This window comes from Haliotis asinina, chromosome 16 (genome assembly GCF_037392515.1).
Source record: "Haliotis asinina isolate JCU_RB_2024 chromosome 16, JCU_Hal_asi_v2, whole genome shotgun sequence".
Lineage (NCBI taxonomy): Eukaryota > Metazoa > Mollusca > Gastropoda > Lepetellida > Haliotidae > Haliotis > Haliotis asinina.
The window spans coordinates 34,385,172-34,412,595 of NC_090295.1; the positions used below are offsets into that span (position 1 = coordinate 34,385,172).

At 40.3% G+C, this 27,424-nt stretch overlaps 2 protein-coding genes across 2 annotated transcripts in view; one reads left to right on the forward strand and one right to left on the reverse strand.

Moving 5' to 3' along the window:
• LOC137268576 (lisH domain-containing protein ARMC9-like) overlaps positions 1-1,427 on the forward strand; it is a 29,886-nt gene extending 28,459 nt beyond the window's left edge. Inside the window, exon 25 of the mRNA XM_067803152.1 lies at positions 610-1,427. Coding sequence (XP_067659253.1) covers positions 610-671 — 62 coding nt within the window. The 3' untranslated portion in view covers positions 672-1,427. The remainder of the gene's footprint in view (positions 1-609) is intronic.
• A 15,100-nt stretch (positions 1,428-16,527) lies between these two features.
• LOC137267974 (serine-rich adhesin for platelets-like) lies at positions 16,528-27,093 on the reverse strand. The gene is made up of 3 exons (XM_067802433.1): positions 27,021-27,093; positions 20,058-20,816; positions 16,528-19,334 (listed from the first exon to the last, which is right to left on the reverse strand). The coding sequence occupies exons 1-3, from the start codon at positions 27,091-27,093 to the stop codon at positions 16,528-16,530; spliced, it is 3,639 nt and encodes a 1,212-aa protein (XP_067658534.1).
• Between the last annotated feature and the right edge of the window lie 331 nt (positions 27,094-27,424).

Here is a 27,424-nt window from a genome sequence, read left to right on the forward strand (position 1 = left end):
TGTGTGCATATATCAGTTCCCTGGTGGTCAAAGGGGCCATCATGTAGCAGAACTATGTAGAATCATATCCCTTGGAATTACCAGGATTAACTTGTTATGGGTTTGAATCCCAGATGAGCACTGGTTATAATCATTTAATCAGTAGTTGATAAGCACCATACCCCAGTGGACCTGAAAGCAGTAAGTTAACAGCACTCTTCAGTTGCGTCAGTTGGTCATACCTGTGCTTGTATTTAGAGCAGATCTTGATGTATTTTGTTAATACTATCTTAAACACAATCCATTAGTCAATTCAAGAGTTTTATCAGTAATTCCTTCTTTTGTTCTCGTGTTAAGAAAAGGATCTACTCTACATTTTACCAGCATATAGAAACAAAATCTTTTTGAAACTTCTTGTGGTTGGAAATATGTCTGTATAAATATTTGTCATATTAAATCTAAACATGTATTTCAAAAGACCTTTGTTTCAGATCTCAGATCAGCTCTGAAAGTATTTAGGTAACATTACCCACCCTTCGCATGTTGACCAAATCACAGAAGACAGGAAAGAATGTTAGTCTGAACACAAAATATTGCAAAGTTGTAAGAGTATTCTCCCTTCCATTGCAGGTGGCTCAAGTCCAAGGAAAGCCTCCACCGGTCGCCCCAGCAACAGTCTACAGAACAGATGAAGCCCTGCACCATTGTATAGCTTGTGGTGTCTCTGTGTTGTGACTGTCTTGAAATTATCAGTCTTCTATACCTCGTGGCCATTACCAGCTGTGATATGTGTCCATCTGTTTCATTTTCTTCGTCCAGATGCTTGTTGAAGCAGATGACAAATGTTGTTAATGAGAGATGTAATTTTCTAGAGTTTCATGTCCTGGAACAATGGAAATCATTCGTAAAATACATGTCCGTATTGTATAAGAAACGCAAATAAGTAAGAATATCATATAATAAATTCATATAATTTATTCCAAATATACTAACAATATGAAAGGAAACCAAGGGAGGTAATACTGTCTTTGCTGTACAATGTCATTCTATTCTTATTTTTAAGTCATATTTTTACTCAACAAACAAATATTAGTGACAGAATGAATTCAATGTTTGTGTGAACCACCCAGCTTATCATAGAGTGCCAAATAATTTATAGGCATGTCTAAAGACGCACCCATACATTAGAAAACCCATATCTAAACATTAACATCAGACAGTAATTTTCTGTCAAACAAACATTGTATGTATGGGGCTTAACATATTTCCTGTTACTGAGATCTGCATATTTATCAGACTGTGATACCAAGTATTGGTTGACTGTGTGACATAGATAAGACTATTCATTACATATATGATATATTCATACTACCCATCTATAGTTTACACTTGCTTCTGTAAATGTAGCCACTTCAGTCAACTGTTCTAAACTAGATTTTGCAAAAAAATTCCATACTGTTTCAAGGCACTGTTTACAGATGAAAGGTGTATTCTAAAACAAATTCGTAAAGTTGAAAAGATTATTGTCATGAGTTCACTGAACACCACTTTTAGCAATATTACAGCAATATCATAATCAGATACATCATAAATGAGCTTCACACATTGTATCATGAAGGGAATCAAACCCCTGTCTTTGGCGTGATGAGTGAACGCTTTAACCACTAGGCTATCCCACACTCCCCAAAGATACAGATTCGAGTGTGTGTACAAGACTACATTGCTATGGAAACTCAACCATATTATAAGTGGATCTTTGAAAATCCTGATCACAGGAAGTGATTTTGGAAGTGATATTGTGTAGCGTTTCTGGGATGTCTGTATGGACATAAGACATATTTCTAGTTCATGTTTATCTCTCAGAAGTACATGTTTGTATTGTGCCATGGCAGAGAGGGTTGCTTCAGGTCAGTGAGTCAATGTCAGATTCTTCCTAGGCTTGCTTACATTTGACCTTGGTTGCCTCTTGTCAGCCATTTAGAAAAGCCGTCATAATTTTCATCACCAGTACCCTGATCCACAAAGTGTTGGCAATGCCAAAACAATCATAAGCCAACGGTAAACTAATGAGGTATGACAGCTCGTATCCTTATAAATGCTTTGTGGATGCGGACCCAATAGTGGTTCCTCCAGCATGAATGAGTGGGGATGGTCTTACCCCGCCTGTAGCAATATTTCAGCAATATCACGAGGAACATCAGAAATGGGCTTCACACATTGTACCCACTTGGGGAATCAAACCTGGGTCTTCAGTGTGACATGCCAACACTGTAACCACTAGGCCACCCTACCACCACTCCAGCATGAGATTTACATCAGTTCACTATGTAGTGCAATGCCTACTATTGCTGGAATATTGCTAATGGCAACATATAGCTCAACTTTCTTTGTGGCACTGTCCAGCCTGTAACAAACTTACCAACCATATCCCTGTGTGTAAGATCAGCATGCATTCCTAACTTACTGCAGCTCAATCATTTTTTCCAACATATGGTCAATAATTTATTTATTTATTTTTGATAAATAAACATAGTGTTCTTTGGGCATTTTTCTGCAGGTTGAAGGCATGATGCTATATTTTATACCATGCAGTTTGGAAAACATTTTTGAGAACACCACACCCCTCTGTTTCAAAGTTGGGAGAGTGATTTAAGATTTTAAGTCACGCAGGCAGAATTTCAGCCATATCGTGACTGTATCGAGTTATATATAATCATAGGTAAAGTATTAAAACAAAGTTGAGCAGTTGCTCCCTCAGGTCTCCACCACAACCAGTACCATATTAATGAAAGGATGTGTAGAAGCCTATGAATATCAACGATGGATAGTTGCTGGACAGGTATAGCTGAATGTGGATCAGAGGTGCAACCAAATTTTTGCAAATTACACATACAAATGTGAGGGGAAACTTCACCAAAATCACTCAAACAAATTTCAGAATTAATGCATAATTCCAGACATGTTTTGAAACTGCTTCATGCTTGAGGTAATGATGTTAAGTAATTTTGTATTGTTAAATGAAAAAACTGTGACTTATAGGTTAGATAGCGCAAAGTTTCCATAAAGGGCTTTTAATGCCAAAAAGTTGATATAGCTGTTGAATGTAATAATGTACTGAGAATATTTTGTCATTTTAATCTGACACTGTTAAAATGTAATAATATTGTATATGCTTATTGGTATTAGACCTTTATCATATAAGTGCCTGTATTGAACTACCATTGAAAAGTTATATGGTTCTGTGAGGCTTCCAAATTATCAACATGGTGTTATATTGTGATGGCTTTTAGCCAGGCTTGTTGTCTAAGGCCTCTTCATGTTCTGTTGTTTACAAATATTTTGATTGAATACCAGCTTGGCCCAGTTGGTCAGACTGTTCAAACATGGGGACAGCACACTATAAGAACCTTCTCAGGTGATATGAACTACATGATGTTGAGGAAACACAGTGTTATCAACATTGTAGATTCTAGCCAGTTGTCATTCCAGCATTCTCGGTATCTCCAGGGCATACGTTCCAATGAATCTCCACTGTAGTGGAGACTTATCGGAACGTATACCCAGGAGATATGGAGGATGTCACTCCAGTAACATTATATTCTTGTATATGGTGTTGATATTGGGCATTTGTGATATTATTAATATTGTGATGTGTATGTAGATAATTAATCAGCCATCCAGCACATGATTTAGATTGGTGAACCTAATGGATGGTGGTCATTCCCAGTGAAATGGATGTGTATGACACTGCAGCCTGACAGCATTGATTGTTGCTTACAGTATCAGTCACTGGATTGTCTGGTCCAGACTCAGCTGTTTACACGTCAAGGCAAACATCCCAAAAAGCACATCTCATTTTTACTTTATAAATAGAGTCTTGCTAACATTTCTCTTTGGTTGTTAGAAGTGAAAATAGTAATTTAGTGTTGTGTGGTATTTTCACATTTCATGTGGCTAGCTCTCTTTTGGCCAAAAAGGTTTGAAAGGAAAAACACAGTTTGTATACCATCACTCCTAATCAGTGATGGTAGATGCTGAAAAATTGATATAATTTTGGTTGCAAGATGGTTGATGCAGCATTTAAAAGTAATCACTCACTTAATGCTTAAGAAACAAATTTTGTACAGTACATGCACCTCAGTAACTGCACTGATATGGATTTTATCAATATTATATTCATGCTTGTTACAATCATGTCACTAGATCTTCCAACATATCACACAAGAAATATTCAAAACTCCATTATGACATAAATTTCCATACAATACCACACAGACTAAGAGAAGATTTGTCAGGGATTTTTGTTATTATTGATGGGGACGATTTAGGAGAAAGAGAGGTGATCATTGTGTTAGTGAATATTTTATACATTTGAAAACTAGTCTTAGTATATTGCTGATCAGACTTTTTTCATTATTTCTCGTTTGATCACTCACATGGGCTCCTACTAAATATGACACAGGTAGTTGTATTCTTGGGTTGATGGTACATGGTAAAATTTAATATGTTGCGTCCATTGTTAAAGACTGTAAATATAAGGTCACAAATCATTCCATCCAACTGTTTCTTAAAAAATGATATTTTTTTTCTTGTCGATACCTATTATATATGTAAGTACTGAACATATACTGGACAAAATAAGTTAAGGATATTGCTTTTTTTATGACTGTTATTTTATCAGTGTGTCAATGAATAAATACATCATTATTCATATTTTCAAAATTTACAAATATCAATAGCTATTTTTCTTCAGTATATAAAACTGAAAATTCTGATGGAGAGTTGAAATTTTAAGACTGCCACTGTGATTAGTCATAATGTCAACAGATTCTTGTTTAAGAAGATTGCTGACTGCCATCGTTTCAGAGGCATTGTTGCTTGCTGTTCTGATTCCGTCCATGACATTGTTTTGTTGATTTTTATGCAGTCTATTTTCAAATATTTTGTGGTTAGATTCCATGTTCTGTAAGTTTTTTCCGGAGTATGAAGAAAGGTTCATATCCTTCACATGGTACACTGACATCCATGTTAGACATTTATGGAAGCATATTTCTTATTTACTTTGTTTCATTATCGACATACTGATTTGTATTGTGTCACATGTTAATGACAAGGTCACTAGTCTCTCCACCTGTTCGAGACACCTGTCGGCAGCCATCTTTGTATGTATTTTATTGTGTTTTGTATAATGTTGTATTGTCAGGAGATGCCTTCATGTTAATATTTCAAGCAATGGATGGTTGTATGTATCATGCCTACATTGTATGCAATAAATTCTTCTGGATAACATCACAAAGTCTGTGTTCAGTTTTCAACCACCTGTAGTTCCACCTTAAACCCTAGTAAATTCTGCAAAAATTTCTTTAGTTAAATACTTGAAAAAAAATTCAACAAAAAATGATAAAGAATCTTAAAATTTAGTTCTTGAACACAAAGCTGTAGCTTTTTGGTCTTGTAGAGCTTCATGACATTAATGGTACAAACAGCAGATCATTTTATCTTGCAAGATGATTTTTTCCTTGAGTTAGTAGGGGTTTTGTTTCTTTAGAAAGATGATCTGAAACCGTACACTTACACCAGTGTGATCAGGAGTGACAATATATACTGTACAAATATTGTTTTGTTTGACAGCCAGTTTTGATTTAACTTTCATGATGAGTAAATTCCACAGCAGAAAAATGACAAATTCTGAAGGTATTCTGCATGGACGAGATTTTTCTGCACGAACAGGTATTTTCAACAATTTTCCTTAGAATCCAAGAGGGACTGATTTGCAGACACTGAACACCCCACTTGTCTTGCTGTGGAGTAAGCCTTGATTATGAGTTCAAAACTGATCTGACACAGTTATGTTACTTGGTTTGTCAGCTGTTGTCTTACGTATACGTTTCATGAAAGTGGTACCCTCTGAGATCAGCATCACTTTGGATTTTTACTCCCTCTTTAAGCTGACCTTGCTGTTATGACCTGAATACTTTGAATATACCATTCATTTCACTCAATCACTGAAGACACTGAATGGATCAACAATGCCTGCAGGTGCTTGTAATGGATTGGGCTCACAGACAGGTTTCATCTGCTAAAATACGAGACTGATTTCATTCTCAAAGAGTAAGGGTATCTGCCCTGAGAAAGTCAGGGCGGTGGTTTAGCCTAGTGGCTAAGGTGTTCGCTCGTCATGCTGTACAGGGGTTTTATTCCCTACATAGGCATAATGTGTGCAGACCATTTCTTGTGTCCCGTGATATTGTTAGAAAATTGTTAAAAGTGAGGCAGAAAAACTCCCTCGCTCGCTCGCTCGCACAATAGAATATGTCGGTGGTGCAGTCTCGGGTAGTTCATATGAATAAACTCGTATTCCAGCCAAGGCCTACATCGAGTTGTCGAGCACACCTTGGTATAGTGCAAAGTCGTCTAGTCACATGCTGGACTAAGTCTCAGGCTGAGTGACACCATGGTAACATTCGGCAATACCCGACAACCACTGCACCTCAAGCCCTTGCTCGAGCTTTTTTTCTCACATCGACCTTTTTTCACATCGACCTTCCCAAACCTTATTCGACGGTCGACAATCCCCAGTGCCCATGTAATTCGCCAATGTTTATTTCTAAGACCGTCAACAACAAAAATCCGATAAACTTGTTTTCCTAGCAACAAATCCCGAACAGGTCGGACAACCACCACGCCAACCAATGTCAGAATAGGTTTCATAATGCTCAACCATTTCCAGTAATTGAGGCAAGAAGCTGAACATTCAAATCAACTGGGTCCTTCAACAGGTTAAAGGATTAAGATGGAATCCTCTTAATCCCACGTGGTCAATGACAATGGATTATACAGGTATTTTAACGTGAAATAAGGCCAAACCTAACCAAGAGAGGTCAACCTGAGGTAGCCACAAGCAAGCTTTGGTCTAGAGGTCGCGTATTGTCAACAGAGGGGCTACAACTTGGCACCGTCTATAAAGCAGAACGTTAGATTTTTCTCCTAGAGGCATTTGTCGAGATTATTTAAGCAATAAGGGAGATCGCCTGGATTCTTTATAATTCGAATATAACCCCAACAAGAGGCAATATTTCCACTGTGTAACATGGCTTGGAATAATTTGTCACTTTCTGATGTGTTTGCGACTGGCGTTGGAATGTTTCTTTGAAATCTCGTCCACCTAGGCCACACACTAGATAAACTGACTTTACAATTTGACCATTAAAGTTGCATCTTAATTAACAGAAGTTTGAAAAGACACCAATAACGATGATATATGTTCACCGAGTCATTAATTGTCCGCGCCATTTAGTCAGTATTACAATATCTTTCTATTCATTGATTAAAGATATCGAATATTGCAATAGGTATTCTGCCATGCTCTCCTGCAGACATTCTGCTTTTGTTGAGATTGTTTTTGCAGTATGGTTAATTTACACTCGTTTCAATCGCTTTATGCACTTTGGAAATACAGTTTGTCTTAGAAGTGTTTTATTTAATTTGGTCACTTTCTCCAATGTTTGTCAGGAAACTACGTCACTTTGATTTCATATGAATATAAACTTCTACCACAAATAAGGTTTTCACAAGTGAATGATTACTGTCACAAGACAAATTAACTATCGTCATGTGAACAAGTCGTGCGGTAATCTGAAGTACTTTCAGTCTTTGTTTGTCTTTTCTCGCTTTCGTCATTGATTAACATACATATGTAGTAACGTATGGTCGTAACTATTTAAGGATATATTTTACTACTTAGTGATATATCATTTGAACTCATTCATATGTTCGAGTAAAGGGATGTGGGTTTATGGGTCATAATTGTTTAATCTTTTCAGTGTATTCTCCTTGTAAATCTCTTCATTTCTCTCGCCAGTCGCCCCATCCTTGCTGCCCTCAGGTCCATTTGCATACAACAGAGGGTCAGCATGTCGTCAAAATCGTATACAGAACACTCGTTTCGAATGTGACTTTGTGTTTAAAATGAACTTAAAGCATCAGATTAGTGAGTAGAGTTAACGCCAATTTGAACAAGTCTCTCACAATATGTCTGCTTCGTGTGGGAGCAAAACCCGTAGTTCAGATTTCATATTCACTTAAAACTCACGAGGGTGAGTATTGTAATGGCAAACCTTGCAATATCACAATGAGAATCTGGGATTCGATTGCCCAGTTTGGTAAGTCTCTTGACTTTGGAAAGAATGTCCCCCGATGTAAATCTGTCTATTAGAAGAAGCAGATGGTAAGTAATCGTCCGCAACACTGCGCATCCGACCCAGCCACCGTCTAGCTGAAGTGAGGTAGTGAGTGTATTACATTTAACGCTGCGCTGACCAATGCCCCAGTTATATCACAACGTGTCGCTTGTCGTGCGAGGAAAACCCGACGTAAGGCAGACGTATTGCCCTTCCTGACACCATGTCTACGTGAAGCAGGGCGGTTGGGTAGCCCAGTGGTTAAGGCACCCGCTCGTCAGGCCGAAGGGCCAGGTTCGATTTCCCACATGGATACAATGTTTGAAGCCTATTTTTGATATCCCGTCTTGTTGCTGGAATATTGCTGACTGCAGCATAAAACCACACTCACTCACTCACTATGTTAAGTACTGATGTTCAGACTGCTTTTAACGGTCGGGGGTTTTATAGGATTAGTTGGACCTGTATCACTTCGGTTTGGCACGTTGCGATATATAACTGATCAGCTTATAATGATGTCATAACGTTTCGATCATCCCAGCAATCTTCTCGTCAAATACAAACCAGTCGGTCCATTTGTTTAAGAGATAGCTCTTATTGTTTTACATCTTGGGGAGCATCCAAGTAGTTTATATGGATGTGGCGATAGAGGATGAACGAAAGATCGGGGTGCTCCCTTTATGGTGAATCGGTCACCCTAGAACAATCCAGAGAGCACCGTGGTTAAAACGTTCGATTATCACGCCGACGATCCAGGTTTGATTCTCCGCATGGGTACAATGAGTGAAGTCCATTTCTAGTGTTCCCACAGTGATATTGCGGGAATACTGCCAAAAACGATGTGTTTCTCACTCACTCACTGACTCACTCACTCACTCGCTCACGTTAAGACCAGGTGGCATTGAAATTGTAAGGAAATTAAGAAATATGTAAAATATTGTCAGCACTGACATGTAGTTCCCAATGATCTAGTCTCAAATGATTTCATATTTTCGAAATGAGCTGCGAATAGCTTCAGATTAGCTGACGTGGCGTTCAGCAATATTCACTCACCTGTTTTCGAAATGAGAGACCTTTTTGACTGAACCCAGTTTGACTAAATTGGAAGATCGAGTTTTGAGGTGATTTCTGTAAACGTGTCCTGCTATTTCCGGCAGTGTAAATGCTTGATTACACGTTCACAGGCTGTCCACTCATAGCCAGGTGTTACTAGGATATCTTTGTTGACAATGTTTGTAAACACACTGTAATGCTCTCTTGAGAAACTAATCGACATGAAAAGTAAATGACAAGGCTACTTGTGTTGTTGTTTCAACTCTAGGTTTTGTTAAGCAGTTGTCCAATGAACCAAATGTATATCAGCAGAACATAAAACGACGGAAAACCAGTTCTATGGATAGTCAACGTCTCGGTGAAGGCACTGAATACTCTATTAATCTACCACCCAGCGCATGCACTCACGCCACGTCAAAGCTAAAAATACAAAACCAGTTCTATGGATAGTCAACTTCTCGGTGAAGGCACTGAATACTCTATTAATCTACCACCCAGCGCATGCACTCACGCCACGTCAAAGCTAAAAATACAAAACCAGTTCTATGGATAGTCAACTTCTCGGTGAAGGCACTGAATACTCTATTAATCTACCACCCAGCGCATGCACTCACGCCACGTCAAAGCTAAAAATACAAAACCAGTTCTATGGATAGTCAACGTCTCGGTGAAGGCACTGAATACTCTATTAATCTACCACCCAGCGCATGCACTCACGCCACGTCAAAGCTAAAAATACAAAACCAGTTCTATGGATAGTCAACTTCTCGGTGAAGGCACTGAATACTCTATTAATCTACCATCCAGCGCATGCACTCACGCCACGTCAAAGCTAAAAATACAAAACCAGTTCTATGGATAGTCAACTTCTCGGTGAAGGCACTGATTACTCTATTAATCTACCATCCAGCGCATGCACTCACGCCACGTCAAAGCTAAAAATACAAAACCAGTTCTATGGATAGTCAACTTCTCGGTGAAGGCACTGAATACTCTATTAATCTACCATCCAGCGCATGCACTCACGCCACGTCAAAGCTAAAAATACAAAACCAGTTCTATGGATAGTCAACTTCTCGGTGAAGGCACTGAATACTCTATTAATCTACCACCCAGCGCATGCACTCACGCCACGTCAAAGCTAAAAATACAAAACCAGTTCTATGGATAGTCAACTTCTCGGTGAAGGCACTGAATACTCTATTAATCTACCACCCAGCGCATGCACTCACGCCACGTCAAAGCTAAAAATACAAAACCAGTTCTATGGATAGTCAACTTCTCGGTGAAGGCACTGATTACTCTATTAATCTACCACCCAGCGCATGCACTCACGCCACGTCAAAGCTAAAAATACAAAACCAGTTCTATGGATAGTCAACTTCTCGGTGAAGGCACTGAATACTCTATTAATCTACCACCCAGCGCATGCACTCACGCCACGTCAAAGCTAAAAATACAAAACCAGTTCTATGGATAGTCAACTTCTCGGTGAAGGCACTGAATACTCTATTAATCTACCACCCAGCGCATGCACTCACGCCACGTCAAAGCTAAAAATACAAAACCAGTTCTATGGATAGTCAACTTCTCGGTGAAGGCACTGAATACTCTATTAATCTACCACCCAGCGCATGCACTCACGCCACGTCAAAGCTAAAAATACAAAACCAGTTCTATGGATAGTCAACTTCTCGGTGAAGGCACTGAATACTCTATTAATCTACCATCCAGCGCATGCACTCACGCCACGTCAAAGCTAAAAATACAAAACCAGTTCTATGGATAGTCAACTTCTCGGTGAAGGCACTGAATACTCTATTAATCTACCATCCAGCGCATGCACTCACGCCACGTCAAAGCTAAAAATACAAAACCAGTTCTATGGATAGTCAACTTCTCGGTGAAGGCACTGAATACTCTATTAATCTACCACCCAGCGCATGCACTCACGCCACGTCAAAGCTAAAAATACAAAACCAGTTCTATGGATAGTCAACTTCTCGGTGAAGGCACTGAATACTCTATTAATCTACCATCCAGCGCATGCACTCACGCCACGTCAAAGCTAAAAATACAAAACCAGTTCTATGGATAGTCAACTTCTCGGTGAAGGCACTGATTACTCTATTAATCTACCACCCAGCGCATGCACTCACGCCACGTCAAAGCTAAAAATACAAAACCAGTTCTATGGATAGTCAACTTCTCGGTGAAGGCACTGAATACTCTATTAATCTACCATCCAGCGCATGCACTCACGCCACGTCAAAGCTAAAAATACAAAACCAGTTCTATGGATAGTCAACTTCTCGGTGAAGGCACTGAATACTCTATTAATCTACCATCCAGCGCATGCACTCACGCCACGTCAAAGCTAAAAATACAAAACCAGTTCTATGGATAGTCAACTTCTCGGTGAAGGCACTGAATACTCTATTAATCTACCACCCAGCGCATGCACTCACGCCACGTCAAAGCTAAAAATACAAAACCAGTTCTATGGATAGTCAACTTCTCGGTGAAGGCACTGAATACTCTATTAATCTACCATCCAGCGCATGCACTCACGCCACGTCAAAGCTAAAAATACAAAACCAGTTCTATGGATAGTCAACTTCTCGGTGAAGGCACTGAATACTCTATTAATCTACCATCCAGCGCATGCACTCACGCCACGTCAAAGCTAAAAATACAAAACCAGTTCTATGGATAGTCAACTTCTCGGTGAAGGCACTGAATACTCTATTAATCTACCACCCAGCGCATGCACTCACGCCACGTCAAAGCTAAAAATACAAAACCAGTTCTATGGATAGTCAACTTCTCGGTGAAGGCACTGAATACTCTATTAATCTACCACCCAGCGCATGCACTCACGCCACGTCAAAGCTAAAAATACAAAACCAGTTCTATGGATAGTCAACTTCTCGGTGAAGGCACTGAATACTCTATTAATCTACCATCCAGCGCATGCACTCACGCCACGTCAAAGCTAAAAATACAAAACCAGTTCTATGGATAGTCAACTTCTCGGTGAAGGCACTGAATACTCTATTAATCTACCACCCAGCGCATGCACTCACGCCACGTCAAAGCTAAAAATACAAAACCAGTTCTATGGATAGTCAACTTCTCGGTGAAGGCACTGATTACTCTATTAATCTACCATCCAGCGCATGCACTCACGCCACGTCAAAGCTAAAAATACAAAACCAGTTCTATGGATAGTCAACTTCTCGGTGAAGGCACTGAATACTCTATTAATCTACCATCCAGCGCATGCACTCACGCCACGTCAAAGCTAAAAATACAAAACCAGTTCTATGGATAGTCAACTTCTCGGTGAAGGCACTGAATACTCTATTAATCTACCACCCAGCGCATGCACTCACGCCACGTCAAAGCTAAAAATACAAAACCAGTTCTATGGATAGTCAACTTCTCGGTGAAGGCACTGGATACTCTATTAATCTACCACCCAGCGCATGCACTCACGCCACGTCAAAGCTAAAAATACAAAACCAGTTCTATGGATAGTCAACTTCTCGGTGAAGGCACTGAATACTCTATTAATCTACCACCCAGCGCATGCACTCACGCCACGTCAAAGCTAAAAATACAAAACCAGTTCTATGGATAGTCAACTTCTCGGTGAAGGCACTGAATACTCTATTAATCTACCACCCAGCGCATGCACTCACGCCACGTCAAAGCTAAAAATACAAAACCAGTTCTATGGATAGTCAACTTCTCGGTGAAGGCACTGAATACTCTATTAATCTACCACCCAGCGCATGCACTCACGCCACGTCAAAGCTAAAAATACAAAACCAGTTCTATGGATAGTCAACTTCTCGGTGAAGGCACTGAATACTCTATTAATCTACCACCCAGCGCATGCACTCACGCCACGTCAAAGCTAAAAATACAAAACCAGTTCTATGGATAGTCAACTTCTCGGTGAAGGCACTGAATACTCTATTAATCTACCACCCAGCGCATGCACTCACGCCACGTCAAAGCTAAAAATACAAAACCAGTTCTATGGATAGTCAACTTCTCGGTGAAGGCACTGATTACTCTATTAATCTACCATCCAGCGCATGCACTCACGCCACGTCAAAGCTAAAAATACAAAACCAGTTCTATGGATAGTCAACTTCTCGGTGAAGGCACTGAATACTCTATTAATCTACCATCCAGCGCATGCACTCACGCCACGTCAAAGCTAAAAATACAAAACCAGTTCTATGGATAGTCAACTTCTCGGTGAAGGCACTGAATACTCTATTAATCTACCATCCAGCGCATGCACTCACGCCACGTCAAAGCTAAAAATACAAAACCAGTTCCATGGATAGTCAACTTCTCGGTGAAGGCACTGAATACTCTATTAATCTACCACCCAGCGCATGCACTCACGCCACGTCAAAGCTAAAAATACAAAACCAGTTCTATGGATAGTCAACTTCTCGGTGAAGGCACTGAATACTCTATTAATCTACCACCCAGCGCATGCACTCACGCCACGTCAAAGCTAAAAATACAAAACCAGTTCTATGGATAGTCAACTTCTCGGTGAAGGCACTGAATACTCTATTAATCTACCACCCAGCGCATGCACTCACGCCACGTCAAAGCTAAAAATACAAAACCAGTTCTATGGATAGTCAACTTCTCGGTGAAGGCACTGAATACTCTATTAATCTACCACCCAGCGCATGCACTCACGCCACGTCAAAGCTAAAAATACAAAACCAGTTCTATGGATAGTCAACTTCTCGGTGAAGGCACTGAATACTCTATTAATCTACCACCCAGCGCATGCACTCACGCCACGTCAAAGCTAAAAATACAAAACCAGTTCTATGGATAGTCAACTTCTCGGTGAAGGCACTGAATACTCTATTAATCTACCACCCAGCGCATGCACTCACGCCACGTCAAAGCTAAAAATACAAAACCAGTTCTATGGATAGTCAACTTCTCGGTGAAGGCACTGAATACTCTATTAATCTACCATCCAGCGCATGCACTCACGCCACGTCAAAGCTAAAAATACAAAACCAGTTACACAGCTGAAACTGCTCGGTTCATCATAGCAATGGCGTCTTTTCGATGGTCAATCCACTTTGATAAGGTCGTATTCCACGATGGTCACTTTGAAACCCCGAATAAACCACTGACACCTTACGACCTATTTGTTACGAGGAAGAAGTACAGTGGAAAGGACAGCCAGGCGTTAGAAAAGCACGTGCACAAGTGCTGACAAAGTTATTTATTCATTAACCTATGCTGAGACACTGAGACAGTCGTTCCTTTTTCTATATAAAACATGTCGACAAACACGTATGTACAATATATTTACGAAACACGATGGCGCATTTCGAGAACCGTTCCTTCAGATCGAATGGTAATATAGTACCAATGACTATTTTGCACCCTTTCTCGCAAAACCAGCCTGCTAACAACTGTTCCAACCCAAAAGGTCTCGAATGATCAAGTCTTGGAATGTTGTCAACAACCAAGGGAATGAACTCTAAGTCGCACGCCCTGCTACAATACTTTATACAAAACGTCCTTTTGTTGGGCGCAGTGATAATAATCGTAGCCAAAGACTCCAACTCGCTTTACCAACTTCGCATGGCAAAAGCAACCGCGCATTCACACTGGATTCTTTGTCTCGTTCATTACCATATAAGGTAAAGGGTTTCCAACAGTTGAATGAATGAGTGAACAGTGTTACACTAAAATCACTGCTGTTCGCTTGATGTGGTAAGTCGAAACGGAATTCGAGTACAGATTCCTGGTATACCTAAGGGACATAACTCCTTCCAAAACGTGCCACCTGAGACCCACTGACAGCCATCACTCCTGGAGCTGCCGTGTATGTGTGACGTAACCTGATCACATCACTGACGGCTTCAGTGAAGGGCTGAGTTTATTTGTTCGTTCCATTCAGGGTTTTGAGGTAGTAATTGGTGCAAAGATCACACTCAATATTCTTGTAATCAGTACCAACTTAACTGATAAATACAATCAGATGATGTGTTGTCGGAACGACTTCCTTCACATTAGCCCCATTGCTCTGGGATTGTCTCAAAATATTCTTGTTGATTAAAGATACTGGTGCTTTGGTCTTTCGTAAGGAAAATATTCAGTTGATTATCTTATTCCTACTGTATAACTTTCCCCTTGCTGTTGTTTGCATTAATTACGATAAGCATTTAAGACCAAATAAACGACAAAGTTATTGACTCAACGACGGCCTATTTTGAGACAGCCCAGCAATGAACGACGTCAGTGGAATGCCTTGAGGTAGGCAATTGAAATAGGACGAAGAGCTATCTATTTTTCATATACCTTTTATTCTGTACAAAAAGATACAAAATTATGATATTTGACACTCATTTGTATTTTTAAACAAGGAGAGATCGAAGCTTTATAGTACAAAATCTCTCGCGTACAAATGATAGTTACCTTTAAAAGGCTTTAAATCACATTATACGCCACAAAGCTTTTGACAACATCAATTAGGTCCATTTTCGAAACAGAATGTAGAAAACTGAAAATTCAAAAATGAAACCATTACATTTGATTGGTTTTATTATATTTGGTACACGCAGAACATATAAAAACAATCTGAGAGGCATTTTGTTCTAAAAATGGACCATTATGTGAAAGATATTTGTGGACAACAAAAAAACCCATTCTTTCTCATCACACTCACTCACTCTTTGTCGCCTTTCAAATCAATCGCTATGAACTCTCATATCGCCTTACACATGTAGAGACAGTTACAAAATCTAGAATACGATTAAATAGTATCAGTGTAGAAAAATACTAAAGCTTTTCATGGACACTGAGACAGTCGTTCCCTTTTCTATATAAAAAACATGTCGACAAACACGTATGTACAATATATTTACGAAACACGATGTTGCATTTCGAGAACCGTTCCTTCAGATCGAATGGTTATATGGTACCAATGACTATTTTGCAGGCAGAGCAGCTATCGTGTACCAGGTATGCTTAGCTGTTCTACGGTTATAGTTTAGAATATAAAATCTATTGCTGCAAACGATAAGGCATCAGTTATATTTTATCCTTTTAACTTTATTGTGGAGCAGTGTTAGAGACGGATTGTATGCTGGCTTGAATTTGACGAGGCCTGTCCCAGAAAGTCTATGGAGTTGGTTTTCACACAATGGGACGCCCGTCTGTCACATCTTAACTATCACAATTGATTGTGACGGGACCACACCTTATGTCAGTCAGCGTATTGTCTTTGAATGCACACACGGCTCACAGTTTACTGTGATACTGGGCGGACTTCCTTGCTGTCCCTCCATCTGGAATAGTGCCTCCAGTGACGGAGGTACCATTTAATGAGGTCACTAAGAGAAATGAAAGATTTCTTCGTGGTGCCTTTAGATCCTCCTATGGCGAGTTTACCATCAGTTGAAGATGTGTCAATCACCTCTGTCAGTGTTGATGTCATCTTGCTGGACTCAGAGCTCGTGCTGGTTGATTCTGTGACGTCTTCGGAAGTGTCATCCGCAACTGTCGTCTGCTCGCTTTCAGTGTCGTTACTCGTGGATGTTGAGGTTTCGATTTCAGTGACTGTTGTTGTGTTTGTTACATCAGCTTTGATTTCGGATTCTGTTGTATTTGTGGCGATTTCAATTTCTGTGGTATTTACTGGTTCGGCTTCAGTAAGGTTCACTGTCACAGCAATAGTTACTACTTCTTTTGTAGCATTAACTGAAAGAGGACGGTGTTTGTCATCAACTTCTACTTTATCGTCCTTAAATATGGCGTTGTCAGAAGGTACAGCGTCGTCTTTAGCGGACTTTCCTGCAGCATCCTTAGCAATAGGTTCAGCAGTAGTTGTTGTTACAGTTTCAGTGACGTTCAGTGTAGGTGTAGTCGTTGTTGTAGTCGTTGTTGTAGTCGTTGCGGTTGTTGTGGTTGTAGTTGATTCGGTTTCTGCTTTTTCAGTTACATTGGCGGACTCAGTAGCATTTGAGGCAAGCACCGTTGTTGTTTCACTGTCTTTGTTCTCATCTTCTGTTTCGGTAACTTCCACTTTCTCTGTTGTAACTGGCTCTGCAGTGACGGTGACCTCTTCTGTCTTGTTCTCGGCTGTTGCAGAGCAATTGTTCTTCTCAGTACACAGATCAGAGACATCTTTCAGAAGTGGTACTGCTTTCACAGTTACTTCCTCTTTAGTTACGACATCGACAGACTCTGATGTGTTGACAGCTTCTGGTTCAGTCACAGTTGTCGTCTCATTAACATTAGCTTGTGTCGTTGTTGAAGTAGTTGTAGATTCTGTGGTGGTTGATGAAGGTGCAGCAGATTTTATGTCAGTGGTAGTTGAATTGGTTTCTTTCGTCTCGGTCGTATTGGAATCTGCAACTTCGTTGACGATTTCAGTTTCAGTTTCATTCTGTGAGACATCAGCGACTACGTTCTCGGGTTTTTTCGTAGTTTCAGGCTCAGCTGGTTTGGCTTCGTCTTTCATGATCAGGTTGGTAATGGTGTTTTCAGTATCATATGCAGAAACCTCAACTTCGCCAGATGACTCAATTTCTTCTGCTTCAGTTTCAGTCTCTTCTACCAGAGTTCCTTTGGACTTTTTACCTTCTTTGTCAGCGATGGCCCACTTATCAAATACATCACTACCGCCGATCTCGGTTTCCTTTGCCATCTTGTCATATGTTGCGTCAACCATGTTGTCAGGGTATTCCTCACTGGCTTGCCTGGCTACCATATGTTTACTCTGCATGGCGTCATTCAACATCTTCATCATGAACTTCTCAATTTCAACATCTTCAACGTTGTCGGTGCTGTGGTAATCTTTGGCATACATGGACTGTTGGTTGGCAGCGAATCTGTCGGATGCAAGGAATGGGTTGCTGGCTGGTGGAGCATCTTGATGAATCTTCCTTGGGTGACTCCGCTCACGTTCCTCAGCAGAACCGAAATCGAAAGAAGGAGCTCTTGATGTGACTTTGGGGAGTGTTGTGGTGCTGTTTTCTGCGTTCAATGTATTAGTGTCATTGCTTGCGGAACTGATGTCATTGATGTCATCCAGGGTTACATTAGATAAAGAGGTTGAGTTGGAGGTTGTGATGGTTGCGTTGGTGTCGAGTGAGCTCGTTTCCGACTCTAAAGATGGAGCTTGGCTTGTGGTGGTAGGGTCACTTTCAGTTGATGAATCAGTCTTTATTGTTGTGTCCTCTGAACCTTCGCTCATATTGTCCCAGATGCTCTTGGAAGAAGGAGAAGAAGGGCTTCCTGTAGTTGCGGACGAACTGGAGCTGGTGCTTGACGATGATGGGCCATCAGAGGTAAGAGCTTCGAGGTTCTTTTCAGCCTGGGCCTTCTTTCCATTTGAGAACAGTTCAAGTCGGTCGAGTTCAGATCCCTGTTTGTCGCTACTGGTGTAGAAAAGGTCAAAGTTCCAGTCCTTCCACGTCGATCTGGTTTCAGAGGCTCTGGTCTCGTACACCCAGCTGTCAGCGGAGGTAGATGGGGTTGACTGGGTGGTGGACTCGGTTGTTGTTGTCTTTTCTGTGGTGGTTGTGTCATCTACGGATGAGGTTTCAGGTGCAGCTGAGGAGCCCAACCTGTGTCCGTATCTGTCAAAAGAGCGAACGGTCATGGCGATTTTCTCAGTGGCGTGAGCTGTAGTGGAATCGACGTCTTCATCGTATTTCACCTTTCTTACGTCATTCTCAATCGTCTCAAGGAATGGAATCTTCTCGGTGGTGGATTCGGTGGTCTTGGCCTTGTTGATATTATTGACCTTACTGTCTCTGCTGTCTTCATCAACCTTATTGACATTATTGATTGAGTTGAGGGTCTGGGGGTGCATGCGGCGTCTCATGTTGTTGAAAGAGAAGTAAGTCTTGGCACGGTAACCTTGGATACAGTTGACGTTATGGGGCCAGTTGCAAACGAGGTTCTGAGAGTCGAAGAACAAGCCGGGAGGACATTTCTTCTGGAATGGACGCCAGTTGTTGCAGTGGTAGAAGGTGTGGCAGTTGTCGGGGTCGGTGACGTATGCGAATGCAGAGGTACACTGAACTTTGCCGGAATCTCTGTCGATTCCTGAAAGCATTAACAAAGTGGCTTCAGTTGCTGCTCTACGATAGGACAGGGGGCAAGGGACGGCAAAAGTATTTTTGAATTATCTATTGCTCTATCAAATATACTACATCAAATATATGTAAGAATGAACTTTGAGACTCTTGCATACTACAAGTGCTCTGTTTCGCCAGTTTACTTTGAACGGCAACATTTTAATCAGCTTTAGCGTACAAATGGTTAGATATTTTTAGAAGATGACGGGAGGACAATTCACGCTTTATTTACATACCTGTTTGCGGCCTGAGATAAAAGCGTAACCTGCTAAATAAACAGCTTTGGCGTCTGCCCTCATGTTAACAAGCAGCAATGAAATTACAGAGACAAATGACATGCAGTTTCGAACAAATAAAACTAGTGTTAAAATAATAATTGAACATTAAAACCGTCATATTTAAAAACGATCATATATAATATTCTCTCTTACATTGGCTATGAAGGTGCAGTTACTGACTGCAGTTGCCTGCTTTCAACGTTATGTTTCTGAATTAAAGTCTGGTTAAAGCCATGGATGATTATATAAGTTTTTTGGAGGATCCAGGACTTTAGCGTCCCGAACAGACGCTATAGCCATTGGGCTACCAAGTATGGATGATTCAAGTGAACTATCAAGCTGTTGATGCAAAGGCTTTGAAAGCATTTATGCTATAAAAGCGTTAGAATGGCAATACTCTATTCACAACTTACTGTTGTCCTCGAATGGGGACCGTTTAAGAACACTGTGCTTGGGAGTTTGTGTTTCAGGCTTGGTTTCAATTTCCTTCTTGTCGACTGTTTTGAAAGACTCGGTGGTCTCGTTGACAACAAGAGGGGTACTGGTTTCATCTGTCTCACTGTCGCTGCTCTCGGTGCTGTTGCCATCAGTGGGATTCTCACTGGCGCGCATGTCAGTTGTATTGGTTGTCTCGGTGGTATTTCCGTTAGATTTCTCAGTCGAGAAGTCGACAGTGGTTGTGGCGGCGGAGGAGGTTTCAACGTTGTTATCATCCTTCACACTTTCAGTCTGCTTTGGTGCCTTGGCCTCGACTGTTGTCTTGGCTTCAGTGGTCGTCTGCTTACTGGCGGAAGTCGTCTGCTCAACCTTGGCTGTCGAGGTTTCAGCTGATTTGTTGGTCTGGACCGTCTTCTTGGATGTCTTCTGTGAATCAGTCGTTGTGCTCTTCTGTGCGTTGCTGGCAGCTGCTCTTGATGTTGATGCATCGTGCTTGGCCATTGGAGCGACAACGTTATCGTCTTCGGCGTCAAAGATTTCAGGGATGCACGATCGAGATGAGTCCCAGACACAAACCTTTGCCTTGGGTTCGAAGACGAGACCGTTGGGGCAGGATTTGACAAAGAAGCGTCCATCAGTAAGGCAGTGGTAGTACTTGCGGCAGTCTTTAGGGTCAGCGATCAAAGCCTGGTTCATCACCTTAGGGCAGTGAAAAGACACCGTGACCTGTAACACTGCAACAAAAGGAACAACCAGTTTATTTTTTGAACACACAGTTAGAATATTCATGGATGGGTAATTGAAGGCTGAATATCGTAATTACATGCATGATGACATTTGTACGTTTGCACATAGAGGGCAAATTGTAAGCGAGTTAAGGCCAATACCTACATTTACTATTTTGTTAGACAAATGGTTCGTGAACTTGCGAATTACGGATCCTGATAAACAGGAGAACAATTATGTGTGTGTGAAATATTCACTTCATACTTACATACACTGTATGGAAGTAAAAGCTTTCTTTGAATTCACAAGTACAGGAAACATTTATTCTGTTTTTATTGATTTATTTAATTTATGTGATATTATAAGTATAACACGCACGCACGCACGCACGCACGCACGCACATGTGCACTTCTGAAAGAAAGTTAATACTGGAAACTAGTCTTTACGGAAAACATTATAGTAATACTTTAATTAGGATTACAACCCAAATCCCATGTTTGGACGGGCCAACCTGAACATCCTTCAAACACGGATGCTCTTACGAACACTGTTTGCATAGCTTTCCACTCTGGACGCGGAACCCAACCCTAGGACCACAAAGCTGCAACTATTTCTCAAAACTGGCACCAACCTAGTACCTGGTCCTCCCGTCTGCGTGCTACTGCCAACATAAACATGTCCAAGAACCCAGCCGAAATATACTACACAAGTCACATCGAGGCTTATTCGGCTCACATCGAGGTTTACTGAGCTCATATTGAGGCTTAACATGCATCTGTCAAGTGACTTGGTTTCAAGGCTAAACTCTACCGGTGTTGAAGGCGTGCCAGACATCGATAGACTTTAGAAGATCTTACAGGTTATGAGATTTCGTTAAACTAATGGTACATACGATAAGGATAGTCTTTATGAATGTTGAAAACTGAATAGTGATACCAGAAATTCATTTTTCTGGACAATTTTTACTTCCGTTATTACTTGTATGAAAAATATTTCCATCGGTTCAGTAAGATCTCGCCTTTCGTATTTACGTTTCATTATGTTTAAACAGAGTCTGATATTAATGAAATAGTTAAATATGTGTGAAACGACCGTAAACTTTCTACACTACTGTCTATTTGTACTACTTACAAAGTTATAAATTTCCGCACTTTTAAACAGGGATTGAAAAATCCCTCCGATGAAATTTGTCTCCGATGAAATTGTTCACCTAGGGTACTTAATACTTAAGTACCAAGGCTCATTAATGGGAGCATGTCAAGGGAAAATTTGTCATGCGCTTTGTTTCGGTGCGGAGGATCGGACTTCTTAATGACAAAGTGAACCTCAAGTCTCAGAAGTCATGTTCGTATAAACAGGGCGAATACGGAGAGCTTGGAAGGCATATTGACTGAATCTGCCCTGAACCACTGGCACTCCCTCTTTGAAATAGCAGGGTTAAACAATGTCTTTTCTTCCGTGTAAATGATACGATCTATGTACCTAACCTGGTTCCTTATCATAGCGTTGCAGAAGAAAATATGATGAACTTTCTCACCTCCATATACAGCAGACCTGGTTAGTGAGGAACTTATGTTTGAAACGTTTATAAATAGAGTTTATCAGTTTCAGTTATTACAGGAGCGACGGTGGAATAGTCCTGTGGTTAAAGTGTTCGCTCGTCACGCCGAAGATCCGGGTTCGATTTCTCACAATTCTGGTGTCTCTCGCCGTGATATTACTGTATCATTGCTAAAAGTTCCTCACCCCCATATACAGGAGACCTGTTTAGTAAAGACACTCGTGTTCAAACGTACATACATGAAGTTACCAATTTCAGTTCTCTGGTTGTAAACAGACACAAATTATACATGTGGAGTAGGTAAACCATATCGTTAATCCTGACGGTTTGTTTCTAGATCGCTGTAATTTCTTTCATAGAAATTACTGAAGGAAGTCTACTACTTACCGTGCTAAAATACATATTCTAGGCTGGCTATACATTAGGTTCCTGAGTCGAGAGCATAAACTGTCCCGTCGAGCTGTGGTGGCGGTTTACACATGTGGGCAGATTGTGTGCAGCCACAATATGCAACCCCTTAAATATTCAAGTTAAATATTGGAAATATTTATTACAAAATTAACTTGACAGCTTATTTTGTTTAACATGTCAAAGACTGTAACGGTAAATTGACAAGAATCCTGTTCAAAGATGTTTATGATCTCTCTGACCCATGAATATTGATTGAAATTAAAACACTTGATAGTTAAAATCCTTGACTTTAAAAATGAGTTTACACACTGATTGTTTAAATCTTTGCCTTAAAAATTAAATTGATTGTAACATATGGATACTGAATTGAAATGTTTTAAACAATCCTGTTTCTCTTAGATCTTATCGTCTTTTTCTTATATTTAAAACTTGCGGGGTTTTTGAAAAGAAGAAATCAAACTTTAGAATATGATTCACAGTTTAGCGCTGCCGCTGTGAATGTCCCATGGCGAAAGGTTGACAAAGGTTTTGTGTTGTTGGTCCAATCGATGGAGAATTTCATAGAAGAGAGTCATCGCCCGCGGGTCGATAACGGGAAAACAAGTAACTCTGGCCATGAAATATCTTGACCAGCGGTCAGCAATTCATATTGAGAGCAAGGACATTTCGTGAGTGCGATAATGCTGAAATATTTGTCGGAAAGATAAACGACTAACGCCGGTGGCACTCGTCTTATGGGTGAAGTTAGGCTGGGCATATTTTCAACATTGTTGACTGTGGGGTATTGAGACAGCTGTCGACATGGGCATATTTGTGAGCAGAATTCAATAACCGAGAACAAACCCAAGCTTCTGAAGTGGCTTAGAAATATATCGCTAAACCAAGGCGTGTCTAACGGCAAACAGAGCTCCTAACAAGTGTCGTCTCTTAACTGAAGAGCAACTGAGATAAACACATTTTCAGTCAAAAAAAAACCTAGTGACTATGCTAATTGTAAGTCTAAATATTTCGAGTTCCCAAATCACCAACTTTGTGACTGCAAGGCCTTTTATGAAGAATATCAGTATAGTAGTTACAATTACTCTAAGTACATAAGGGGCGGTGGGGTAGCCTAGTGGTTAAAGCGTTCGCTCGTCACGCCGAAAACCCGGGTTTGATTCCCCACATGGGTACAATATGTGAAGCCCATTTTCTTGTGTCCCCGTAGTGATATTGCTGGAATATTGCTAAAACGCGGCGTAAAACTCACTCACTCACTCATTCTAAGTACATAATCTCTGACCCATGGCTATTTGACTGCAGTGGTAGCTTAGAGGTTAAAGCGATCTCGCCAAACGCCCAAGACCCGGTCTTGTGTCCCCTGCTGTAAGTTTGCTAGACTATTACCAAAACGGCGCAAAAAAGACCCAATCACTCAGCCGGTACCAATAGTTTGTCTGAAATCCTTTGAAAATCACCCCATTTGATTGCTGCTTTTTACATAAATCAATGCAATATTGAATCGTGTCCAATACTTACTCACAAAAAATGTTTCACTTCAATGAGTGCCTTTAATGGCATCGGAATATCGTTTGGACCCGACTCTAGAAAGGTTACCAGCGAAGTCCCTTTAAATCTACATGACCATTTTTCACTACAGGATAACATGTGGTAATCGGATAAGCTGTAAGCTGCCACTTTGTTAAAGCTTGGAAATTTCGAAAAGATAAATACTACTTGATACAACTAATTCTAAACAAATCGAGCGTCAGCATCCTCAAGAAATCAGGCCAGTGTGGAAGCTGTAAGTTCTGTCCCTCCCAACATACTGTTTATTACAATTATACATTGGCGGACTATATTTTTAAATCGGAAGTGTCGGATTAACAAGGTGAGATGCGAACAACCACGAGACGGTCGGGGCAGATTACTCGATAATCCTTGCTTTCCACTGAGATATTTTACAGACGGAGATGCTAATTGTTCAGCGGACACACTCGGCATTTCGAGAATCCACGAGGATTAACGAGATTTACACCTTGTACTTGGATTATTTGATTGTCGCTGGAAAGAGTTTGACGATATAAGGTTCTATGAATGCAACACTGAAATGACCACCTTGGCGTTTTGGTGAGTTGAAAATATTCACTGTCCGTGTTACCTTCATTATGTATTATTTTATAGCAAAAAAAAACGATTTTGATGAATGGATTACCTTTTTGCATTTCAGTATCTGGATAATCAAATAGAGCAAAACTACCTGACATTGAGGTACATCCGCTCGCTACGAATCTCTTTGAAAGAAGATATTTCTACACGAATCATTTAGGTATGCAGTTATAGGAACCAATCAGAAGAGGCAATAAAGTATTTTACCACACTGGATCAAATCACTTTATTATTTATTGGTCAAGACCTTTTTTTTCTCGCATCGATGTAAGGAAAACACAAGTAACGAAATCAAACTTCATTTTTTAGCAAATGACTTATTAAACATCCAAACAAATAACAAAACAACAGTCGGAAAAGCCTATCGTATACCTTGGTGGGAGATAAGGTGTACATTATATATCCCGATATATCCCGATACGGCGTATATCCTTGATAGAGTCTTTGGTCTTAGCTGACTTGTCTACTTAAATTTGTCTCTCTATTCGCAAGACAAATTTCGCGCAACGTCGGTCGCAAGATGTCATACTATGTGAGTTTCGAGAATCGTAAAACTGTTATAGCTTCGTGAAACAGGACCCGATTAATGTATGATCTTCATGCTGTAACTGATTTATTTACATTTTCAAACGATATTTCTGAAACTTTTCAACTCCGAACTCATTCATTCCTTTGAAACAACCTAGTGTATAAATTCCAAATGTTTTATGTGTAAATTTGACAGTTATGAAATATAAAGGACTTGTTATTTCATGACACGGGCACACTTCTGTAAACTATTTTTAATACTCGTTTTTGAAAAGTTAGTTAATTCGTATACGGCGCCAATGAAGAGAAGTAGTGTGAACTAATAGGAAGGTGTGAAAATGGTTTAACGCAGCTCTTAGAAATATTCCAACAACATCACGGCTAGAGACCCCAGAAATGGACTTCACCCATTGTACTCAAGCGGGGAATCGAACACGGTGTTTTGGCTTGATGAGCGCGCACTTTAACCACTAGGCTACCTCAGCGCCCCTCTAATAACTGAAATTGATATAGTTTGTGTATGTACGTTTAAGGTATTTTTGCTCGAAATAACCGGGTTTCCTGTAAACGGGGGTGAGAAACGTCTTGTAATGCTACTAGCAGTCATTAGACAGGGATCATCTAAAAGGATTTGAGGAGAAAAGGGTTCCCAAAATGTTGCCAGTAGGACTTAGCTCTTAAATTGGGTAAATCTCAGTCAGTTATCAATGTCATCTTGTCTCTTTCATACTTTCATTTTTAGGCACATTTTGTGAATAGTGGATGGTACTGAGTATGGAAAGACATGGTGTCCTAACATTTTCACAGTAATTTTTTTCTTTCACATCACAAACATTTGTTTCTGATGATAGTCAAGACTTCTTCTCCACTGACGTTATATAATGAAGAATTGGTTACGGTGATTACTATTCAACATTTTACTGAAGATTCCTGTGTATAGAACAAGCTTATGCAACGTGGATGGAGGTCCTTCATGTCATACGTATCCTTTCCTTTAGTAGTTACATTTGATAAAACCTTTCAATCGTATATTTAGATATATTCAACCCTGCTTGTGAAAATCTAAGTCCTTCCATATAACAAAAACAGACTGGATTTTGGAATAGGTACACATGAAACGTTTTAGAGACTACTCAAGACAGAATATATTTCACAAACTTTTCATAAACGAAATTTGGCTTGAAGCAATGCTGAAGCAATAGTATATGCATGGACAATCACTTTTTATGTATATCAAATTACCATACATTTCATTAAATTCACATATGAAACAATCATAGTGAAAAAAGACATTAGCCTACGCCTTGACGATTTTTTGTACCTATAAAGCTTTTGAAAGGACTTTTTACAGGACAGTTTACAAATATATGCACATAATTAGTGATAGAACTCTAGCAGATGTCCAGGCAATCAGTTCGAAGTGCGATTCAAGATTTGATAGAAATGCTTTCCACATAATTTACAAGACATATAACTGTCGTGTTGAATCGTGCCTAGAGGAATATTCCTACCACAAGTTGTGTAGTATAGGTCCTCAGTAGGTATCCAAGAGCACAGACTTACCTCCCAGTATCACAAGAAGTCCAAGGAGCCTCATCCTCGTTGGGGTCATGCCGTGTCCAGATAGATCAGCCATAGTAGACGAGTCCAGGGAAGATGTAGTAATGTGAGAGCTCAAGGGAGACCAAGACACCTAGAGGTATGTCAGCTTCTGCTGGAGAACCAACTCAGAGAGCTACTACAAGATGTTGCTCTGGAGAGAGGACTGAGAGAAGATGCTTCTACATCGGCAAGCGGGGTCTTTTATAGCCCCACGTCTGTTTGTTTGACGACAAAGAAAGCGCTATGTAACAATCGAGCTATTGTCAACAAGAGAGACTCCTGCCTCGACTGGAAGGTAAACAGTCTTCTTCGTTTAGGTTGGCTAGATTTCTTTTGAAGTAACTGCCCACAACTGAAACGACTTG